The 18,847-nt window shown below is 37.2% G+C and overlaps 1 protein-coding gene and 1 long non-coding RNA gene across 9 annotated transcripts in view; one reads left to right on the forward strand and one right to left on the reverse strand.

Moving 5' to 3' along the window:
• The window catches only part of LOC141581077 (uncharacterized), a 292,842-nt gene extending 278,539 nt beyond the window's left edge, over positions 1–14,303 (reverse strand). For 4 of the 5 annotated variants that reach the window (XR_012513562.1, XR_012513560.1, XR_012513559.1 and 1 more), the window contains exon 1: positions 14,004–14,303. This is a non-coding gene — a long non-coding RNA (uncharacterized LOC141581077). Of the gene's footprint in view, positions 1–5,544; positions 5,661–14,003 lie in introns of all 5 variants that reach the window. The other variant, XR_012513561.1, reaches the window with a different exon arrangement.
• Positions 14,304–14,381: 78 nt separating this feature from the next.
• The window catches only part of LYPLAL1 (lysophospholipase like 1), a 38,914-nt gene continuing 34,448 nt past the window's right edge, over positions 14,382–18,847 (forward strand). Inside the window, exon 1 of one of the 4 annotated variants that reach the window (XM_003930341.4) lies at positions 14,382–14,514. In XM_003930341.4, coding sequence (XP_003930390.1) covers positions 14,424–14,514 — 91 coding nt within the window. In that variant the 5' untranslated portion in view covers positions 14,382–14,423. The other 3 variants (XM_010340936.3, XM_010340937.2, XM_074385208.1) reach the window with 3 other exon arrangements.

Here is an 18,847-nt window from a genome sequence, read left to right on the forward strand (position 1 = left end):
AAAGGAAGAAAGGAAAAGATTACTAATGAATGCCTTCTCATAGCCTCTCATTCACTCATATTATTTCTATGTGCCAGAGCTAGCCTGTTATGTACTTGAACATGTCACTCCTATGTTAAAAAAAAAAAATAGAAAAAAGCCTCTTATCTGAGATGAATTTCTAAAGGCTAGCCTGTCCTTTGTGTCTTCCCAGGTAAAAATATGGGCTACAGATTAAGGCTGGTTGAGAAGTCTAATGTGTAACTTTTGCCCATGTGTATTTTATTTGAGTGATGGTACTTACTTTCTTCTATTGTTCAAACTAGCAGGTGCTGTCTGTGAAACCACTTTATACTCTTTCCATATGCAGTTCTCTGTGCTCAAAATGAGTCTTTCCCTGTAAGTGGCTACATGCCAGCCTCATTTGCCAGCTGCTGTTCTTTCCTTGAATCTCCCAAACATAGCAAAAAGATAGAATTTGGACATCAGTGAGCTCTCTTTAAGATGTCTCATTTATTTCTAAGGAATAATCCTTACACTTGGCATAAAACTTTGTGTTGTTACTTTTTAAAATGACTGCTACAATGTCCAATGTCCTGGCCTTCTATCTGGAATAAGATTATGATTATAGAGATTAAAAGAGCTCACTTAATTGAAGATAGCCTTGGAGTTTCAAGATTATTTTAGAACACATACAATTACTACTTTGCATTTTACATATACAAACAATGCCATCAAGTCAATTAAGGCTGCTTTCAGTTCATTCTGATAGTACAGGAGGGTATTTATGTACAGTCAGTGTCAGCCTGGGCACTGTGCAAGTCTCGACTTGTGGATCTTCCCTCCCACCCTGGCTGGAAAGATATTTGAGCATCTCTTTCAAGCTTATTTAGGATGTGTAAAGGCTCTTTGTCCACTCAACTTCCAATATAAAGTATTACTTATAAGAAAGCTAAAATCCTGATTTTGTGTTGATAGTTAAGCCTTTCATATAAATATAAGGAGTTTGATCTGAGTTTACTTTTACTGTCTCACTCAAGATGCAGTTTTAAATATCATCCCCTGGCCGGGCGCGGTGGCTCACGCCTGTAATCCTAGCACTTTGGCTGAGGTGGGCGGATCACGAGGTCAAGAGATCGAGACCATCCTGGCCAACATGGTGAAACCCTGTCTCTACTTAAAATACAAAAAGTAGCTGGGCGTGGTGGTACTCACCTGTAGTCCCAGCTACTCGGGAGGCTGAGGTAGAAGGATCACTTGAACCCGGGAAGCGAAGGTTGCAGTGAGCCAAGACTGGGCCACTGCACTCCAGCCTGGTGATAGAGCAAGGCTATGTCTAAAAAAAAAAAAAAAAAAAAAAACCACCCCCTTGTTTGTCACATGTTAGGGTGTGCATGAGAGCAGAAAAGAAGCAGCCAAGGATTAAATTCGTTGGTCTTAAAATTTTTAGCTTGTATTCAATAATTTCACTTCAATGTGCTACATCATGCTACAATAATTGTTTTTATCCATTTCCTGGTGACTATAGCAAACCTTCTGTGAAATCAATTTAATTTTGTCTTTTGAAATTGCTCTCTAGAAAACAAGCGACATAAAGTTTTAAAGCAATTATGCAAATAATTATGTCAAAATCCAACTGTTTTAAGTGGAGTTTGTATTTTTCTCTGTTGGCTCACATATTTGAACATATTTTTCATGCAAGACACTCAGCTGTACATTTTGCAGGATATCAAAGTGCTTAAGATTAAATGGGTCAATCAGTTCATTCACAATTAATTAATAACTTCCTACCTCACTCTTCTTCTAAATACATAGCTGCTAATATTGCTTTGGGGGAGCCAAACATAATATACTGATGATTATTTCCATAGCTATTATTTCCTGTCATAGAGGTTTTGTAACACAACATCACAAAATTACAATGTCCTTTTAAAAAAATCCCTTCCCCCACCCAAAATAAAGCTATAAATTTAAGCCAATATAAACTTGTCAGAGTTCTCTCTCTCTCAATTTCACACCAGGGCGTGGTGCTACACAGCTGGGGAGCTGAGCTAATAAGTGTTGAAAAATGAAAAATACTGCTTTATGGCATCACATAAACTGGCAAAAAGAATACTTTTACCTCCACCCCATTTTTGACAAACAAATGCCAAAATGTAGACGGTGTAACAATGAGACTTTATGGTAGTAGGCCCATGGGGCAAACAGAATTGTTTTGCAGGATTTTCTTTTTATTGAATACTGTATGTAATAAGAAGTGGCATAACATTTGTAAAATCTAATCACTTTTGGTTCATTTTTGAACCTCAAAGGGGTCATTTCTAGAAAAGCTGTTGGAAACACTGCATAATGATCCATTTATGCAGTAGTGAAACAGGATTATCCCTTTTACAAGGAGACAGCTTTCCCTTACAATGTAAATACTATAATACAAGTGTACAACTTGAGGATTTTGAGGAACATCATGTTCAACAAATATTTATTGAATAACTACAACAGAGTTCAAAGAATGATGCTAAGAGTTCTTGTGAAATTTACATGACATCATATAGTCAGGACCCAGCTGTTTTTCTTGGGCTGGTTTGTTTCCCAGCTGATGGTCATTCACCCACTCATTCACCCTCTCACTCAATCACTCACGAGTCACTCATTCAACATCCAATCAGCAAATGTCTATTGTGAGTTTACTATATCCAAGTCACACAAGCCTAATAAATCACAGAGAACGTGCTGTTTTAGCAAAAGATCCCAAATCAATCATAGAAAAAAAAAATCCCTTTACACAGGGGCTTGAAATAAATGAGCTGCAGCCAGAACAAGGTAAGCAAGAAAAGAGAGGCACGAGGGTGCATTGGTAGGGTACATTCCTTTCTCATAGGGAAATACTGAACTTCGATGAAACAAGAGGACCCAGAGTAGCTCTAAGCACTACCTGAAGGCTCGTAGGTGCTACTGACTCAAGTGGCTGGGAATTTCTGATTATAGTATTTAGAGAACTGTGATTGTCTTTTCTATAGATGTCTTCCCTTATTTTACACAGCTAGAAATCGATTCTCTCCTCTGAACTTGTAAAAAAAAATAGCTATGACTTTATTACAGTAGCTATTGTTAGTTATCTTGTTTTATAAGGATACAACTCATGTCTCTTTACTAAATGTAAACTCCTTAAAGGTAGAACCAAAGTCTGATTTATCTCTCATTTTGCATAGTACATTACAATTACAAACATTCTATACTATTTTGTTGGATAAAGTTTTCAATGGATTCAACCAATATATAGTCAAATACTTACAGCATCTTAATAACACACTGTAGTAGTAAATAATGACAAAAAATATAAATATTAGTTTAGAAACCCAAAAAGTTAACTAACATTTGAGGGAAGTACCATTTTGGTAGTCTAAATCATGTGCAAATTAGAAAATAATAGAACAAAATAAGGAAATCCTGTTTGCACCTTTTAAAATGTAGAATTACATGAAGAAGCCACTGAAAAATGACCTTTTTCAAATTCCCAAAAAGTATCTGGGTATACTGAGTGTATATTAAAGGACACAATAAAGGCTGCAGTTACATAAGCTGTGTGATACTACCTTTATATGTTCCATAATTCAATAAAATGTATCACTGGAGTATTTTCCTTACAAACAAATGTAAATTCTGCAAAAAGCAGATGATTTCCATGAACAAATTCATTCCCCTGTTATTACTACTATTCTTTTGTGTGTATGTGTGAGATGGAGTTTCACTCTTGTTGCCCAGGTTGGAATGCAATGGCACAACCTTGGCTCACTGCAACCTCTACCTCCCAGGTTCAAGTGATTCTCCCGCCTCAGCCTCTCAAGTAGCTGGGATTACAGGTGCCCAACACCATGCCCAGCTATTTTTGTGGGTTTTTTTTTTGGTAGAGATGGGGTTTCACCATGTTGACCAGGCTGGTTTTGAATGCCTGACCTCAGGTGATCTGCCCGCCTCAGCCTCCCAAAGTGCTGAGATAACCAGGCATGAGCCACTGCAACCAACCTGTTACTACTCTTTGTGTTACTAATGTTAAGTATCATGGAAATGGTAAAAACAAGAACCATTTTGGTTAGTTTTAGTAGGTTCCAACACATTTTTTAATAGTACAGACTTACCAATTGGCTTCTGTAATAGTGTTCAGGCATAGCAGGCAATCTACCAGTGCTATTAACATTTTAATGAACTTGATTAAGTTTGATAAAAAGTTTCTATTACTGATCCTCAGGTAATTACCTATCCTTAGGTAACAGCTACTACATTTTTGGTATTTAGTTGAATTTTGAGGATGACTAACACTGTGAAGATAAGTTTGCCTCATTTCCACATAATCTCTAGGAAACTAATTCCTGATTTTACTCTGGAAGGAAAGATTATTAAAAACTTTTTAAGAATCTCCTGCTCACATTGGGCAAGTGGTGAATACTGGACAATTCTGCATTGCCATGAGACATCTGGGTATGTGAGTTATTGCTGATTTTGTATGCTTTACAATGAGATTTTCATCCACTTGAATTCAAATTATGTTGATCACAATACAACTTCACTGGTCTAGGCACAAAATACCCTAAAGGCTTTAATGAGTTTAAGTGGATCAACTGCAAATAGCAAGATTCTGACAGACTCTTACAGAAGCAGTAAGTACTTCTTCAAACAACATGGGAGGTAGGCAAGAAACATCAGCAGAACAGCTAGGAGCACAGTACTGTGGAATGCGGTGACATCTTTTGAGAAAAGGATTTAGTCAATCACCGGTCAATAGACAATAATTAAAAACACATACATCTTTTGAGAACAAGAACCATAGCTACAAAGTAAAGTTCTGCCTTCAAAGAGCTTCATTTTAAGTTACAGATCCCAAAATAATTGCCATAATTAGCATAATGTTTGTATATAAAGAAAAACCTTTACTTTCTTCCTAACTTGTGACATAGGCCATTATTAAAATGAAAAAAAAAAAAAAACTGGTTCTTTACAAGATTTGTGTCTTTCTTTTTTGAGTTCCTATGAACCTTTTAAATGCCATAGAATCTACAGGAACAGTCATAGGGACAAAATAAAAATATCATCATTATTAAACTGTATTTTAAAGAAATTGCTAGAGAAGCTTCTTGGATTGATACTATTGAAAATGCCTTAGAGATATGTGGAACACAGTTAAATGACTGCTGTTCAGTAAAAGAGTATGGCTCAATTTTTTATATTACACTCTGCATTTTTTTCCATACTCAGAAATGAACAAGTCTGGCTAATAATGTTATGAGAGAAACTTGGTGCTTTACACAAAGCACAAATTGTGGGGGGAAAAAAAACGCATGCACCTTGTGTTTATGGCCAGGGCCATGGGTCAAAATGAAAATCATGTCCTGTGTAAACTGAAATAATCAAGAGATTTCATTTGCAATGCATTTTTATGTTTTCTGGAAGTTTGTTTTAGGACAAAGAACATATTTATTGACAGTTCAATCTTTTTACTGGCCTAATGGATGACATAAAGACAATGATGAGATTTGAGTCCTTGTGTGTCAAAAGAGACATAGAAGTTACCTTCTTTACTTCCATTCTGGTATGCCTCCTCTGAATAAGCAACAAATCCATGGTAGATATTACCTTGAGTGACTTCCAGATGTTAACCATACCACATGGCTGAACTCAACTCTTCTCTAACAAAAGTGGCAAAGAGGAAAATTGTTAGCATAAATGATAATTTTAATAACCATGAAAAATACTTTTTTTGTCTATCACATCCATCTGCATGATGTAAAAATCCTACATAAATAGGATACTTTTTGTGGAGAAGAGGAAGACTTAAATATGTATAGCATAGGTGAACTTTCTCTTAAAAAATAGTTAAATTAATGAAAGCTGACTATAATTTATTATCTAATCCTTTGTTTTTACATTTTAAATATATGCCTACAGTCTATAGAAAGGGAGATACATTATTATGGTTTATGTTAATTTATGACAAGCCCTTTTAATGTTTTCCATTTTCTAGGTAAATATATGCTGTTAAATTGTTTTCAGCCAAATATTGATGCACTTCACATTTTCTATTAAGAAAAATAAATAATTCACACTTTTGCAAGGGAAGGTATGTTCTTTTTCTGGCTTTCTTGAAGTTATATTATTAGCAGCAGCAAGTTCCAGCAGACTTCATGGGTGGTACTTCTTAGAAAAGCAAGACATGAATCAATATTTTTATTAGAGTCAACTCACTTGTCTTCATAAATAAAATATTAATGTTTTTCCATTTTGATTTTAATGCTAGCAAGTGGAATATACAAATTGTTAGAAAAGAGAAATAAAATTCCTGGATAAATAGTTTTTCAAAGACTGCTTTTGGTACTTAATAAAGCAACAGTTGAGGTTGTCAGTTAAGGTTCCAAAAACTGATGTGTAGGGTGTGTGTGTGTTTTAAAATCTAAATTACTGAGTAAATTGCTTGTCTTTTATACTTTTCCTATAGAAACAGATGTGGTTAATATAATTTGTGACTGTCCTTTATGTATTATACATTCTATAATGACCATACAAGTATAAATTAATAATATGAGAAAAAAATTAAGCAAAACTTCTTTCTACACACACACACACACACACACACACACACACACACACAAACACACACACCCTGCATCCTATTTTTAAGTGAGAGAATGATTAAGGACTTAAAATAGTGCCAACACTAAGAGGAAGCTCTTTATTTTTGTTGATATTATTGTTTCTCAGGCACACAATGCAGGTATAAAGAGGGAAAGGCAGAATAGTAAACAGTCAAATATGCAAATGCTATGTTAGTGGTAGCTGAGCTTGCTAGGAGCCAGTATAAGAGGACTGACCAAAGGAAGAAAACAACAAACCTGAGTTTTGAAGAATGAGTAGGCAGGTGAAGAAGTAAATAGAGGAGGGCTACACACCTAGCTGAGATTAGAATGGGCAAAGGTGAAGGGACAGGAGGTAGCACTGCACATTTTTAAAACTCCTGGTGTTCAACATGGTGAAAAGTGTAGAATATAAGACCGTATGTCTCCAGATATAAAACTGGGAAGGTTAAGTAGAGGTGTGTTCCTAAAGAGCTTTTGGAAAACTGGTATCAATCTTTATATTAGATGCACTATAAAAGCATCTTGTTAAAAAAAAAAAAAAAGCTCTGTGAAGAATGTTTGTATCAACATTGAGAAATAAAAATGAAAAAAAAAATCAAGTTAGCCTCTAAGAAGGTCACAGAATTAGACACTCATTGAGATATGTTATATATAATCTATTTTATAAATTTAGACTTTGCGATATTTCCTATACTTTCTTAAAATGAGGCATTCCTATCAAAATGACCCTACTTGCTTTTGTTTCCATGCTTAAATTTACCGAATTAACCTAAAGAAGAGTATTTTCTAAATAAGAATACTATACTTCGAGGGTGTACAAGACAGTTCTTTGGCACGTGGAAAGAAAATATTAGAATTTGTTTATATTTTACTTTTATCCCGTTTTACATTTCTACTTTTTGCTATGTGAAGTATGTACATAATGCATTACTATAATAGTGCATTAATATAATTTATAAATACATACATACGTATTTATAAGAGATGTTCTAGAAACTTTTTACTATAGGTACATATAATAGAAAAGTTTCTGAGACAACCACCATAAAAGTTAATTACTTTTATTATACCAATTAAACTGGACAATCATAGCTAGCACCAGGCAAATAGTACTGCATTGATTTAGCTGAAGACATAAAGCACAGGACCTCTCATAAAGCTTTGCCTTGTTGGGAATTGGAAAGGACCTGTGGCCATTAATTTTGTGTTGCTGTCCTCAAAAGTATAAAAGCATGAGGTAGGTGAGTCACACTCTGAGATGCACATTTCAAGGGGTTCACTCATCAGCTTTGGTGGGCTCACAATCCTCTAAGTAGCATTCAGAGTACAGTGTGTGTGTGTGTGTGTGTGTGTGTGTGTGTGTGTGTTGTGCATACTGGTTTCCCTTTCACTTGAGGGGTATGTAACTTTAAGCTAAATCTTAAATGAGACTATACCTCATGCCATTGTCACCATCAATTTAATTGCTTTGCCGTAGAGTCCCTTCTTCACTGGCTGACTGACCTCAGTACTCCAATCACACATGCCACATTTTAAGCTACCAGTCTTCCTGTATTACGATTCTTTCCTTTCCTTGTCTTTTATGACCTACTTATTTCTTGCTCAGGGTCATGTTCTAGCTTTGCTTGGTTCTCACTACAAGATTTGACATTGGGCTTTGCAATTTTCAAAAATGTTGCTTCCCACACTAACCTGAAAACCAGTCCTAATATTGTGATCCTGACCCTGGCCTTGGCTGGTTTTCTCCAAGAGGTGGCCTGTTACCTGTCTACCTCTGGTTCCTGCTTACATGCCAGAGTAACAAGTAGATGCCAGAGGAATGTAGTGTTTCCCTCTTTGTTCATCCTTTCTGTTCAAAATATAACTCAATTAAAAGCATAATTTAAGTCCAACAAGTAGCATCTAAGGCACTGTTACAGGTATTTCAGGAGGATACGAAGAAATAAACAGTTCTTGCTATTAAGGCAACTTCAATTTAGTAGTTCGCAGGGCTAGCCATGGCAGTAAAAATATTCAAACCTAGGTTTTCTTACCTCAAATCCATTGCACCTTCTACCACAGATCAGTGACAATTTTGCTTATAATTGTCAATTTTGCTTATAATTACTTTGAAATTTGGTATGGGTTTTCAGGTTTTCAAGAGTATCTAGCAAACTTTGTCATCTTGCAACTCTGAAAATTTATATCCATTAAACTACTAATCCCTTTTTCCTCCTCTCTCATATTTCATATAAGGGAAAGCATACAGTATTTGTCTTTTTGGGACTGGTTTATTTAACTTAACATAATGTCCTCAAGATTCACCCATGTTGTAGCATGTGACAGGATGTTTTTCATTTTTAAGGCTGAATAATATTCTATTACAGGTACATATCATATTTTATTCATCCATTTATCTGTTGATGGATATTTGGGTTGTTTTCACTTCTTAGTTATTGTGAATAGTATAGCTATGAGCATGAGTGTACAAATATATCTTTGAGCCTCTGCTTTCAATACTTTTGGGTATATACACTTGCATCTGTTTTTAACCTACACAAAGAATATATGCTCCTGAAGACTGACATTTTGCCATCAATCTATAAGAAAATAAATTCTTTGGAAATATGATAAGACAAAGGAATAATTGTATTAACTTGCCTTTAGAATATGAACTAAGGTGAATTTTTCAAAGCTTCCTTATTTTCTTCACATACAATTATGACAAAAGAAAATCCATTTTCATACCTTGATGCCAATTATACATACATAGAAAATATTCATATATATGTATATATATACATATACACAGATATATATATATATACACACACACACACACACAGACACATCTTGAGAATAGTCTACTTCAGAATAAACTGCACTTCCATTTTCCAAATTGCAAAGATCGACTTTATATTTTCTAATTATCTTTTTTAAAGGTCCTTTCTAACTTTTTTTCCTGACTGTTAAAAGTCATCACAGAAAGAATAGGAAGAGACTAAGGTTGCTAAACTCAGCCATGCAAGGAGGAAGGAGAATCACATGTGCTGAGCTTTCTCATATTATTAACTAAAAGTTTATGTCGTGCAATTAAGAGTTTTGAACCATTACTTTGTAAGCAGAATTAAATATCAGAGGTATATTCATAAAAGAGTGGCACATGTCATATATTTAAATTCTTTCAAGATCTCAGAATTGTAGAACCTAAGGCTTCTCCAACAAGTCCTACTCCCTTATTTCACAGTTGGAGAAATGTGTCCAATGAGACTAAATGGCCTAATGTTATATAGCTTGTCATCCCTGAAGCTGGAACAGGAACTCCTATCATTTCATTACTTCAATATTTTTTATATCTACCTATCTAATCTTCTCTTACATAAATGTAGCAAAATACAGTAGACATTCACACTGTACTAGTAGGGAAATTAATCTTTTTGCTTTTCATTCTTTTCTTTGTAATAGACATATGCAATGCAAGGACTTCCTCTCTCATGGGAGGATTTGAACTTCCCTCCCCTCAAGGACCCAAAACCTGATTAGGAGTTGCTGTTAATTTTTGCTCTGGGTTTGAAAAGCCATCAAGATTTGTTATAGAAAAAGTAATAGGTTCTAGAGTACATAGGCAAATATGAAGATTGAAGGAGGGACTACTGAGACTAATATAAACACTGAGTGGAAGTTGAAGGAGAAGCGTTTACAGAGGGTGACTTAGGAGTTTGAGAACTGGCCATGAGAGGTGCTCAAATGAAAGAAGACCCATCTCCCATAAAGAGGAGACAAATGGCAATCCAAAGAACCTTGTTCTGGTGTCCGGGCATATTCAATGACCCTGCAGCCTGCACCCAAGGGAGGAAAGTTCACTGCGCTCCTCTAGGGCCTACATACTGCTTTGGTGTGGATGACATTGATTGTTAATAATCCAGCAGAGTAATCACTATCCATATTCCAAGGCTGCACTTGGTCTGTGTTTGAGGAACCCATGTATTCCCCTGCCCCCAGTGCCAATGCCGTCACAGCCCATCTCATAATGCCCCAGGTGACCCATCTACTCTAAAAAGAGAATGAGACCATGTATATCTAGTAGTGGGGTAAAGTAGAGGAACCACCCACATCTGTATCTAGAAAGACTGGACTGAAAAAGATTAAGGTCCCCAGAACTGAGGCAATGGTTATACTAAAGTTTATAAGCTCATTTTTAAAAAGTCTAGTTTTTCTGTTTTATAAGAATTCAAGACCTGTAAGTTTTTTTTTCTAGCTTTTCTTTCATGAATAAACAGGGAATATATAAAGAAACTCGTTTTGTTAATCTATAAAAAATGTTAAATTACCTAAAGTTGAAGTATTTTGTGCAATGTGTATGTATTATTTATGTATATGTGTTTCTCTCTCTCTCTGAATGATACAACAGATGAAAACTAACCAATAGAGAGGATATGGTTTGAGGCTTAAGAATGAGCCAAACAACAAATGCATAACTGTGTACTATTTGCATGACTAATGCAACTTCATTTAACTGCTACCATTTGAAAATACCAAGTACACTAATCTTGTTTATTGTTTTTGCTTCTTTTTTGAGACAGTCTTGCTCTGTCACCCAGGCTGGAGTATAGTGGTAAGATCTTGGCTCACTGCAACCTCTGCCTCAGGGTGCAATCAATTCTTGTGTCTCAGCCACCCGAGTAGCTGGGATTACATGTATGCACCAACATACCCAGCTAATATTTTGTATTTTTAGTATAGATGGGGTTTTGCCATGTTGGTCAGGCTAGTCTCAAACTCTTGGCCTGAAGTGAACCACCCGCCTCAGCCTCCCAAAGTACTGAGATTACAAACATGAGCAACTGTGCCCAGGCAAAATATACAAATCTTCAAGGCTGAACTGTCAATTGTTTCTCTGTTTTTTAAGCCAAGTGTGGCCTAAAGCATTTCTCAACATGCTAAAGAACAGTAAACTAAACTCCAACTTTTCCATTTACATGTTAGATCCTAATAGATATTGAAACCCTGCAAAACAGGGGATTTTTTTACTTTCATTCTGTTTACTTGCTTTTTTTAGTTTATAGAGTGGCAGAAAGCAAACAAGTAACAACAAAAAAATAATTAGGAGTTATACAAAAGTAAAAGAATGTATGAATAGAAATCTTCCAGTAATAATATTCCCCCACCTTTCATAGGGCAAAAGATCCACCACAAAAGAAGAAAAAGCCATTCTGAAACTTAATTACATTTCAAAGTACTACAGTAACATGAAAGGAACAAAACATTTTTGTTCAACAGTTTGCCTACCAGATGGCATCTCTAAATATAGTAATCTAAAACCTTTGCTTATCCTATAAACAAATAAATAGAGATAAAAGGAATAGCAACAACAGCTAAGAATTTAAATCACTGAAAATAAAATAGCACTTTGGTTAGGTTTGGAAGAATCTGGCTCATTCTAATAATGAATCTGGGAAGGCTGGAGTTGTCAGTGAAATTCAGAATACAGAAGGTTGCTTCTGGTGTCTACCACCTGCTTATCGACCTGTTTAAACTGGTAGAATAGTTGGAAGAACAAATCAGGAACTAATAGCAGGAAACTTGGGAAAAACTAAAGAAACACAGGAACACCTAATAAATATAGACTCTAAAAGGCCACAATACGAATTCCAGATTTTTGCTTTTGAAATAAGAGTTGGGACATGCCCTTGCTTTATTTCTGTGCACTCATCTGTAAATACAGTAATAGTTAAGGACCTGTGCTCTGGAGTTAGGCCTAGCATATGAATCCAGGTTCTACAACTGACTGGCACTATGACTTTGAGCTAGGTTCCTTACCTCTTTGAGCCTCATTGAAAAAAGCAGATAGTAGCAGTATTGAGTTTTATTGGAATTCATGTATGACAGTTTTTGGCACCTAGTGAATCCCATGAATATTAGTTGCTTATTATTAATAATCATGACTCTGAAATAATTATATTCTGATTTTTTCTGTCTCAAAAGCATGGGGTTGTGTACAGCAAGATTTTCTGGTAGTAAATGGAATTCTAAGAGTAGAACTCAAAGCCTTCCCTGGCATATCTCCAAGTGGTCTCTCCTAATAGCACTGCCCTCTTCTCACCTGGCTATGGAAGGTTATCTAGAACTTACACGGGGAAGGCAGGTCAAAAGACAGAGGCATTTTTTAAGAATTGGCTATCAGAGCTCAGCCTACCCTAGTCTATCCTCCTCAGGGACTTCACCTGTACTACTCTTAGCTACAGATCTATGGGCTTTGGAGAAATGACTTAGAATTTCTTTCTGATCTGGTTAATGGCATGTAGGACCATTCTGGCTGACGGTATTGGCATTAATACAACACCAAGATAGCTGCGAGTTGATTTTGGCAACTAACCTTTGATAGTAAATAATTTAGTTACCTGGAAGTAGGGTGATTATCTGGAACAAATAAAAGATAAGTTGTAATTGCTTAAACGTGATGCAGACTACAATGAATGGAAGACCAGCGTTTAATGGCACTTAAACTTCTACTGTGTTACTTTGTTAAATTTTACATGAGGAAAGAGCAACCTGCCGGTGCTATAGCCTTCAGTATTAAAAGATACCTATGTTTCAGCCTTTATAGAGGAAAAAATCCATTTTTTAGTATTTTTAAATTGTGGTAAAATACACATAAAATTTATTAAGTGTACAGTTCACTGGCATTTAGTAACAATGTTGTACAACCATCATCACTGCCCATTTCTAAAAATGTTTCACTATTCTAAGCAGAAACTCTGTACTCATTAAACAACAGCCTCCCAACCCCGGCTTCCCTTAGCCCTTGGTAACCTCTATTCTACTTTCTGTCTCTATGCATTTGCCAATTCTAGATATCTCATGTAAGTGGAATTATACAATTATTTGTCCTTTTGTGTCTGGCTTATTTCACTTGGCGTATTTCACAAGGTTCATCCAAGTTGTGGCATGTATCCAAATCTCATTCTTTTTAAAGGCTGAGTAATACTCTATTCCAACATGCACATAGCACGTTTTGTTTATCTCTCCAGCTGCAGATGAACATTTGTTTCCACCTTTTAGTACTTGTGAATAGTGCTGCTATAGAACACTGAAGTATGAGTATTTGCTTGAGTCCCTGCTTTCGTTTCTTTTGGGTGTATACGTATGAGTGGAACTGCTGGATCATACGCTAAGTCAATAACACTTTTCGAGGAACCACCAAATTATTTCTATTGCTGCGACATCATTTTACATTTCCATCAGCAATGCACAGGTTTCTAATTTCTACACATCTTCACAAATACTTATTTTCTGTTTTTTTAAATAAGAGCCATTCTAATGGGTATATAAAGTAGAATCTCAATAAATTAGACTTGCTTTGTAAACTATTAAAAATAAGAGACACGAAGAGAAGTTATTATTATATGTCTGACTTACCCTGTATATCAAAAGCTGCAAACATCCTGTGCGAGTCCCAAAGTGAAAAGTAAAATATGGTTCTATTAAATTTTAAACATAGTAATACTAATATTTCTACAGGTAATCTTGACTTTTGGGATTGTATTTAAAATTCCTACAGCAAATGCGCGGGATATAAACATATCCCTTAGTCATTACAGAAGTCCATACGAGGCTGACACACGTAGAATACCATTCTTGGCAAAACTAAATTCAGTAAGGTTACAACTGCCTCAAACTTGACTGCAAACTACTGAAATTTCCAGACACAGCGGGCGAGCGGCGCTGCGCATGCGCGCTCCCGGGCGGACTCCCTCGCGTGCGTGCGTGCGTGTTTGCGTGCGCGGCCCCGCTCGGCAACGCGGGGGCGGAGCCACATGACTGGCAGTGGCATCTGCGATGGCGGCTGCGTCGGGGTCAGTTCTGCAGCGCTGTATCGTGTCGCCGGCTGGGAGGCATAGCGCCTCTCTGATCTTCCTACATGGCTCAGGTGGATTTCAGTTTTACGTCCTGGTTTTCTAAAGCTCGGGAAACATCCTCCCCTCGATTACCCCAGTTTTGCCCAAGTGGAGGTGTCGCTGGGCCCACATAGGACCCGGTGGGTTGCTAACCCGCCTCCAGCCCCGGCTGTGGATTCACGGGGCAGCGCCACCTGCCCCCAGCCTCACCTCTTAGTCTTCCTCTTTCTATCGGGCGGTCACTGGCCCACCACCCTCGCTTAGGGGCATTGTGTCCGGCTGCTCAGCCAGCCCTCCATCCACACATTCTCTCCAGTGCAGCCTCTACCACATCCCCATTCCTCGCCCCAAGTTTAAACAGAGCAAGTTAGTAAGGTAAGTCTTAGAGGGAAATTATTTAGTTTTTGTCACGATCAGCTGCTAGTGATTTTTCGGTCCTAATTGCCCATTGCTTTCTCCAGGCTCCCCTACTAATGTAGACAATTGAGATTCACAGTTAACTTAGATACTGTTTACAGAGTATTTCCTTTCTGTGCGCCACTGTGCCATGGCTGGAATCCTTTCTCTCCCTTTCCTTTTTCCTGCTCCTCTTTCCTTTCTTCCTATTTATCGCCTGTGTCATTAAACTTCCAATATAGACTACAGGAGCAGGAGCCCCAGAGGTAGGTATATCTTCCACTGCCTGCCCTTAATAACGTGTACTTAATGCTGTATCTTTTCTTACACTCATCTGTAATCACTTTTATCTGTCTTCCCCACTGAATTGTGAGCTCCCCACTGGATTGTGAGAGTAAGGGTCCTTGTGTCAATCTTTGCACCCCCAGTGCTTGGCCCAGGGTAAGCTCTCAGGAATTTTTTTTTTTTTTTTTTTTTTTTTTTTTTTTAAAGAAATGCGATGCAGCCGGTGTCCTTAGGGGGCCTACCTAAAGTTAAAAACAAAAACAATTCAATTAGCTTGAGTCAGCAGTGCATGGAAGATCACAAGACGGTGCCTGGTTTCTTGCCAAGTGAATTGTAAGAGAAGAAAATGTGGTTAGGCATTATTAAGGCATTTGGAAGATGAAAAGCTTGTCAGACTTTTCGAAGAAAGTGGTCTTTGAGCCGAGACGGGTAGGCTAAAAGGAATGGTGATTGGAAGGGAATTGGAAAGGTACTGGGCAGAGACCTGGAAAAGGGCAGTTGTGGGAGGTGTTCTCTTTATTTTGAAAATGAGGCCAGACAAGTTCAGCAGCTTGGCCAAAGTCTCTTAGTTGTTACTGTGAGTGGTGGCGGATTTGGGATTAGAACCCAAAGCTCTCCGACCTCAAACTCAGGGCTCTGGTTGGGTAGGGTGAAAAAGCTTGAACTAGGATGTATCGTTTTGGAGATAGGGAAGAAGAGGACTGATGGTGTTTAAAGGGAGGGACTTGGCATATATTTAGAAAGTGAGGTGTGCAAGATGACAGCGGTACTTAACTAGGACGTTAGTACTGCTATTTAGGGCTCCAAGAGTGTTCATTTATAAGTACCCAGAAATCCCCCAACACTATATCCTCTCGCATAAATTATCAATTCTCATTATCTTTAGGAAAAACTCCTAGACTGTGTTCCTTTTTTCCTTCCCGGAGCACTTTGCTTAAAATAACTATCCTTACTCTTTTAAATTTCAGATTACATTTTTATAACCTGTAAGGGTATGTCTCTAAAATTCAGTCATGTATATGTGTGTGTGTGTGTGTGTGTGTGTGTATTTTTCTTTGTACTTTGAACAAAGAATTTATGCAAAGAATTCTGCAAAGTATGCAAGTATAATGTGATTCCTATATATTTAAATCTCTATTGAAGTAAATAAAACCCTTATTGGGAGTAATTTTTTATCATCTTTGTCTTTGGGAGTAGGTGTTTATCATCCAGTAGGTCCTCAGCAGCTAATGATTTTACATTAAACTTTAATATATGTGGTTATGTTATAGGAGATGTTTCATTTCTGCTTAATTAGAATATGGGCAAACCAATTCTAACAGTTTTATCACACTCAGTTTTACCAAACTGTTAACAGTTCTAACAGTTTTACTCTGGAATAAGGTACCAGCTTTTTTAAAAGTGGACATTGTGAATGGATAGATAGATGCTATTTTGCAGCTTCATTCTTTTTCTTCAAGGTCGAAAAAATGTTACTAACAACAGTTTGTTTGTTTGTTTTTAAACCTTAAAAGCTTGAGATTTTCTTCTAGGAGATAGCAGCCATAGAACTTATGAGAGAGTAAATTGTATATAGCCAACTTAATTTGAGCCTTTTCTATTAATAAAATACTGAAGACAGACCTTTTAAGATGATAAAAATAAATGATAGGTTAATTAGTGTTGTTCAGTCTCTCAGATCAGATTAATTCACTCTGTTTTTCTCCCATAGGACACTGGTTCTTCTTTCAGTGGTAGTCGTATCTGTAATTAAGTAATGTCTGTATTCCACATTAAGCTGTTAGGCTAACAAAGCCCAATCCATGTGTCTTGTTTATGGCTTTCTTCCTGTATAGTAAGGCTCAGCAAGTTGACTGAGTAGCCTCTTGATAAAGTCATCAGTAAGCTCAAGCTCTGTGTCACTCAATGTAATGGACATTTTTCAGTCTTCCTCTTACTTGAACTGTCATCCACATTGAACTTTCTTCTCAAAAAACTCTCCGGATTCGTTTTCTGTCTTGATTTTCTCCTTCTGCTTTCTTTTGCGGACTCATCCTCCTCTGCCTGGCCATTAATGATAGGGTTTCTCTAAATATGGTCCAAGGTCTTTTCACTCTGTGTTTTTCTCCCTGGGCTAATCACAGAAATCTAGAGATACCCATTTGTGTCACTGATACATAGGGAAAAATAGAATCTTTGAATTTCAGCTGCGTGATAGAGATTAATTAATGAATCCAGTCATTCAAGAAATATATCACAGCCTCTATGTGTATGGCACTGTTCTGTGCTCTGATCATAAAGCAGTGAACAATACAAATCCATGCTCTCATGGATCTTATGTTCTAATGAAAGAAATAAATACTGTAGTAAAAGGTAGTAAGTTTTATGGAGACAAAGAAAGCAGGATAAGGGAATGCTTCTATGGATGAGGAGTTGGAACAGTGTTACAATTTTAAATAGGATATGCCTCGCTGCAAAGATGACAGAAGATGACACTTTACAGCTAGACTTAGGTGAGAGAAAAATGTACATACTGGATTAGACTGTTTAAACAAAGGAAAAGTCAAGTCAGAGGCCCCAGGGTAGGTTCCTTGACATGTTCAAGGAACAGCAGTAAGGCTAGTGTGCCTGGAGTGAGAAGAGTAGAAGGGATATCCAAGAGGGTACTGGCATCAGGTAGTGTAGGGCAGGGGTTGGCAAACTTTCTGTAAAAAGTCAGGTAGTAAGGATTTTATGTTTTGTGGGCCATGTAAGGTCTCTTCCACATGTTTTTCCCTTCTCTCTCTTTTTAAGAAATGACACTTTAATAATATAAAACCAATTCTTAGCTTATCCTCCCTAAGGCCCCTAGGCTGAATTTTGTCCTCCCCTCTAGCTGGCCATAGCTGCTCCATCAACCCATGGTATAAGAACTTGTTGTATTCAGACTCAACCTGTGTATACCTGTTGCTTCTTGTGTTTCATGTCTAGGCAGGTGTCTAGTAGTATTGTTCACCCAGTTACTCCAGCCAAAAGCCTGTCAGTCATTCATGAAACCTTTCACTATTGACCCTTCATAACTAATCTGTCGTCAATCTCTATTAATTTTACCACTTAAATTTCTCTAGTATCTGTTTCTATCTACATCATCACCCTAGTCTAAGCATGAACAGTAGTTTCCTAACTATCTCTGTACATCTACTTTTGCTCTCTTTCAGTTCTGTCTTCACACGGCTTCCAGATTGATCCTTTAGAATCATGCCAACATTGCTGTCAGAAATATTCATGGCTTCTCCGCTTCTCCATGAACAGATTTGTCAGGTTCCTACAGTTCTCTGGTCTCATTTTATAGTCACTGCTCTTCCTTTCATTCTCTGCTTTTTAGTGTTTTTTTTGTTTTTGTTTTTGTTTTTTTTTGAGAAAGAGTCTCACTTTGTTGCCCAGGCTGGAGTGCAGTGGCACAATCTCGGTTCACTGCAACTTCTGCCTCCGGGTTGAAGCAATTCTCCTGCCTCAGCCTCCCGAGTAGCTGGGATTACAGGCAAGTGCCACCACGCCCAGCTAATTTTTGTATTTTTAGTAGAGACTGCTTTTCAGTTCTTACATGTCATACTGCTCCCTCTTGTCCAGACGTTTGGCACCTCCCCTTTCCTTGGCCTGAGATACTTTTTACTTCTGCATTGCACTTGTCACCGTCCTGCAGACTTTAGTTCAAACCATTCAGCA

The sequence above is a fragment of the Saimiri boliviensis genome, chromosome 14, assembly GCF_048565385.1.
Source record: "Saimiri boliviensis isolate mSaiBol1 chromosome 14, mSaiBol1.pri, whole genome shotgun sequence".
Classification (NCBI taxonomy): Eukaryota; Metazoa; Chordata; class Mammalia; order Primates; family Cebidae; genus Saimiri; species Saimiri boliviensis.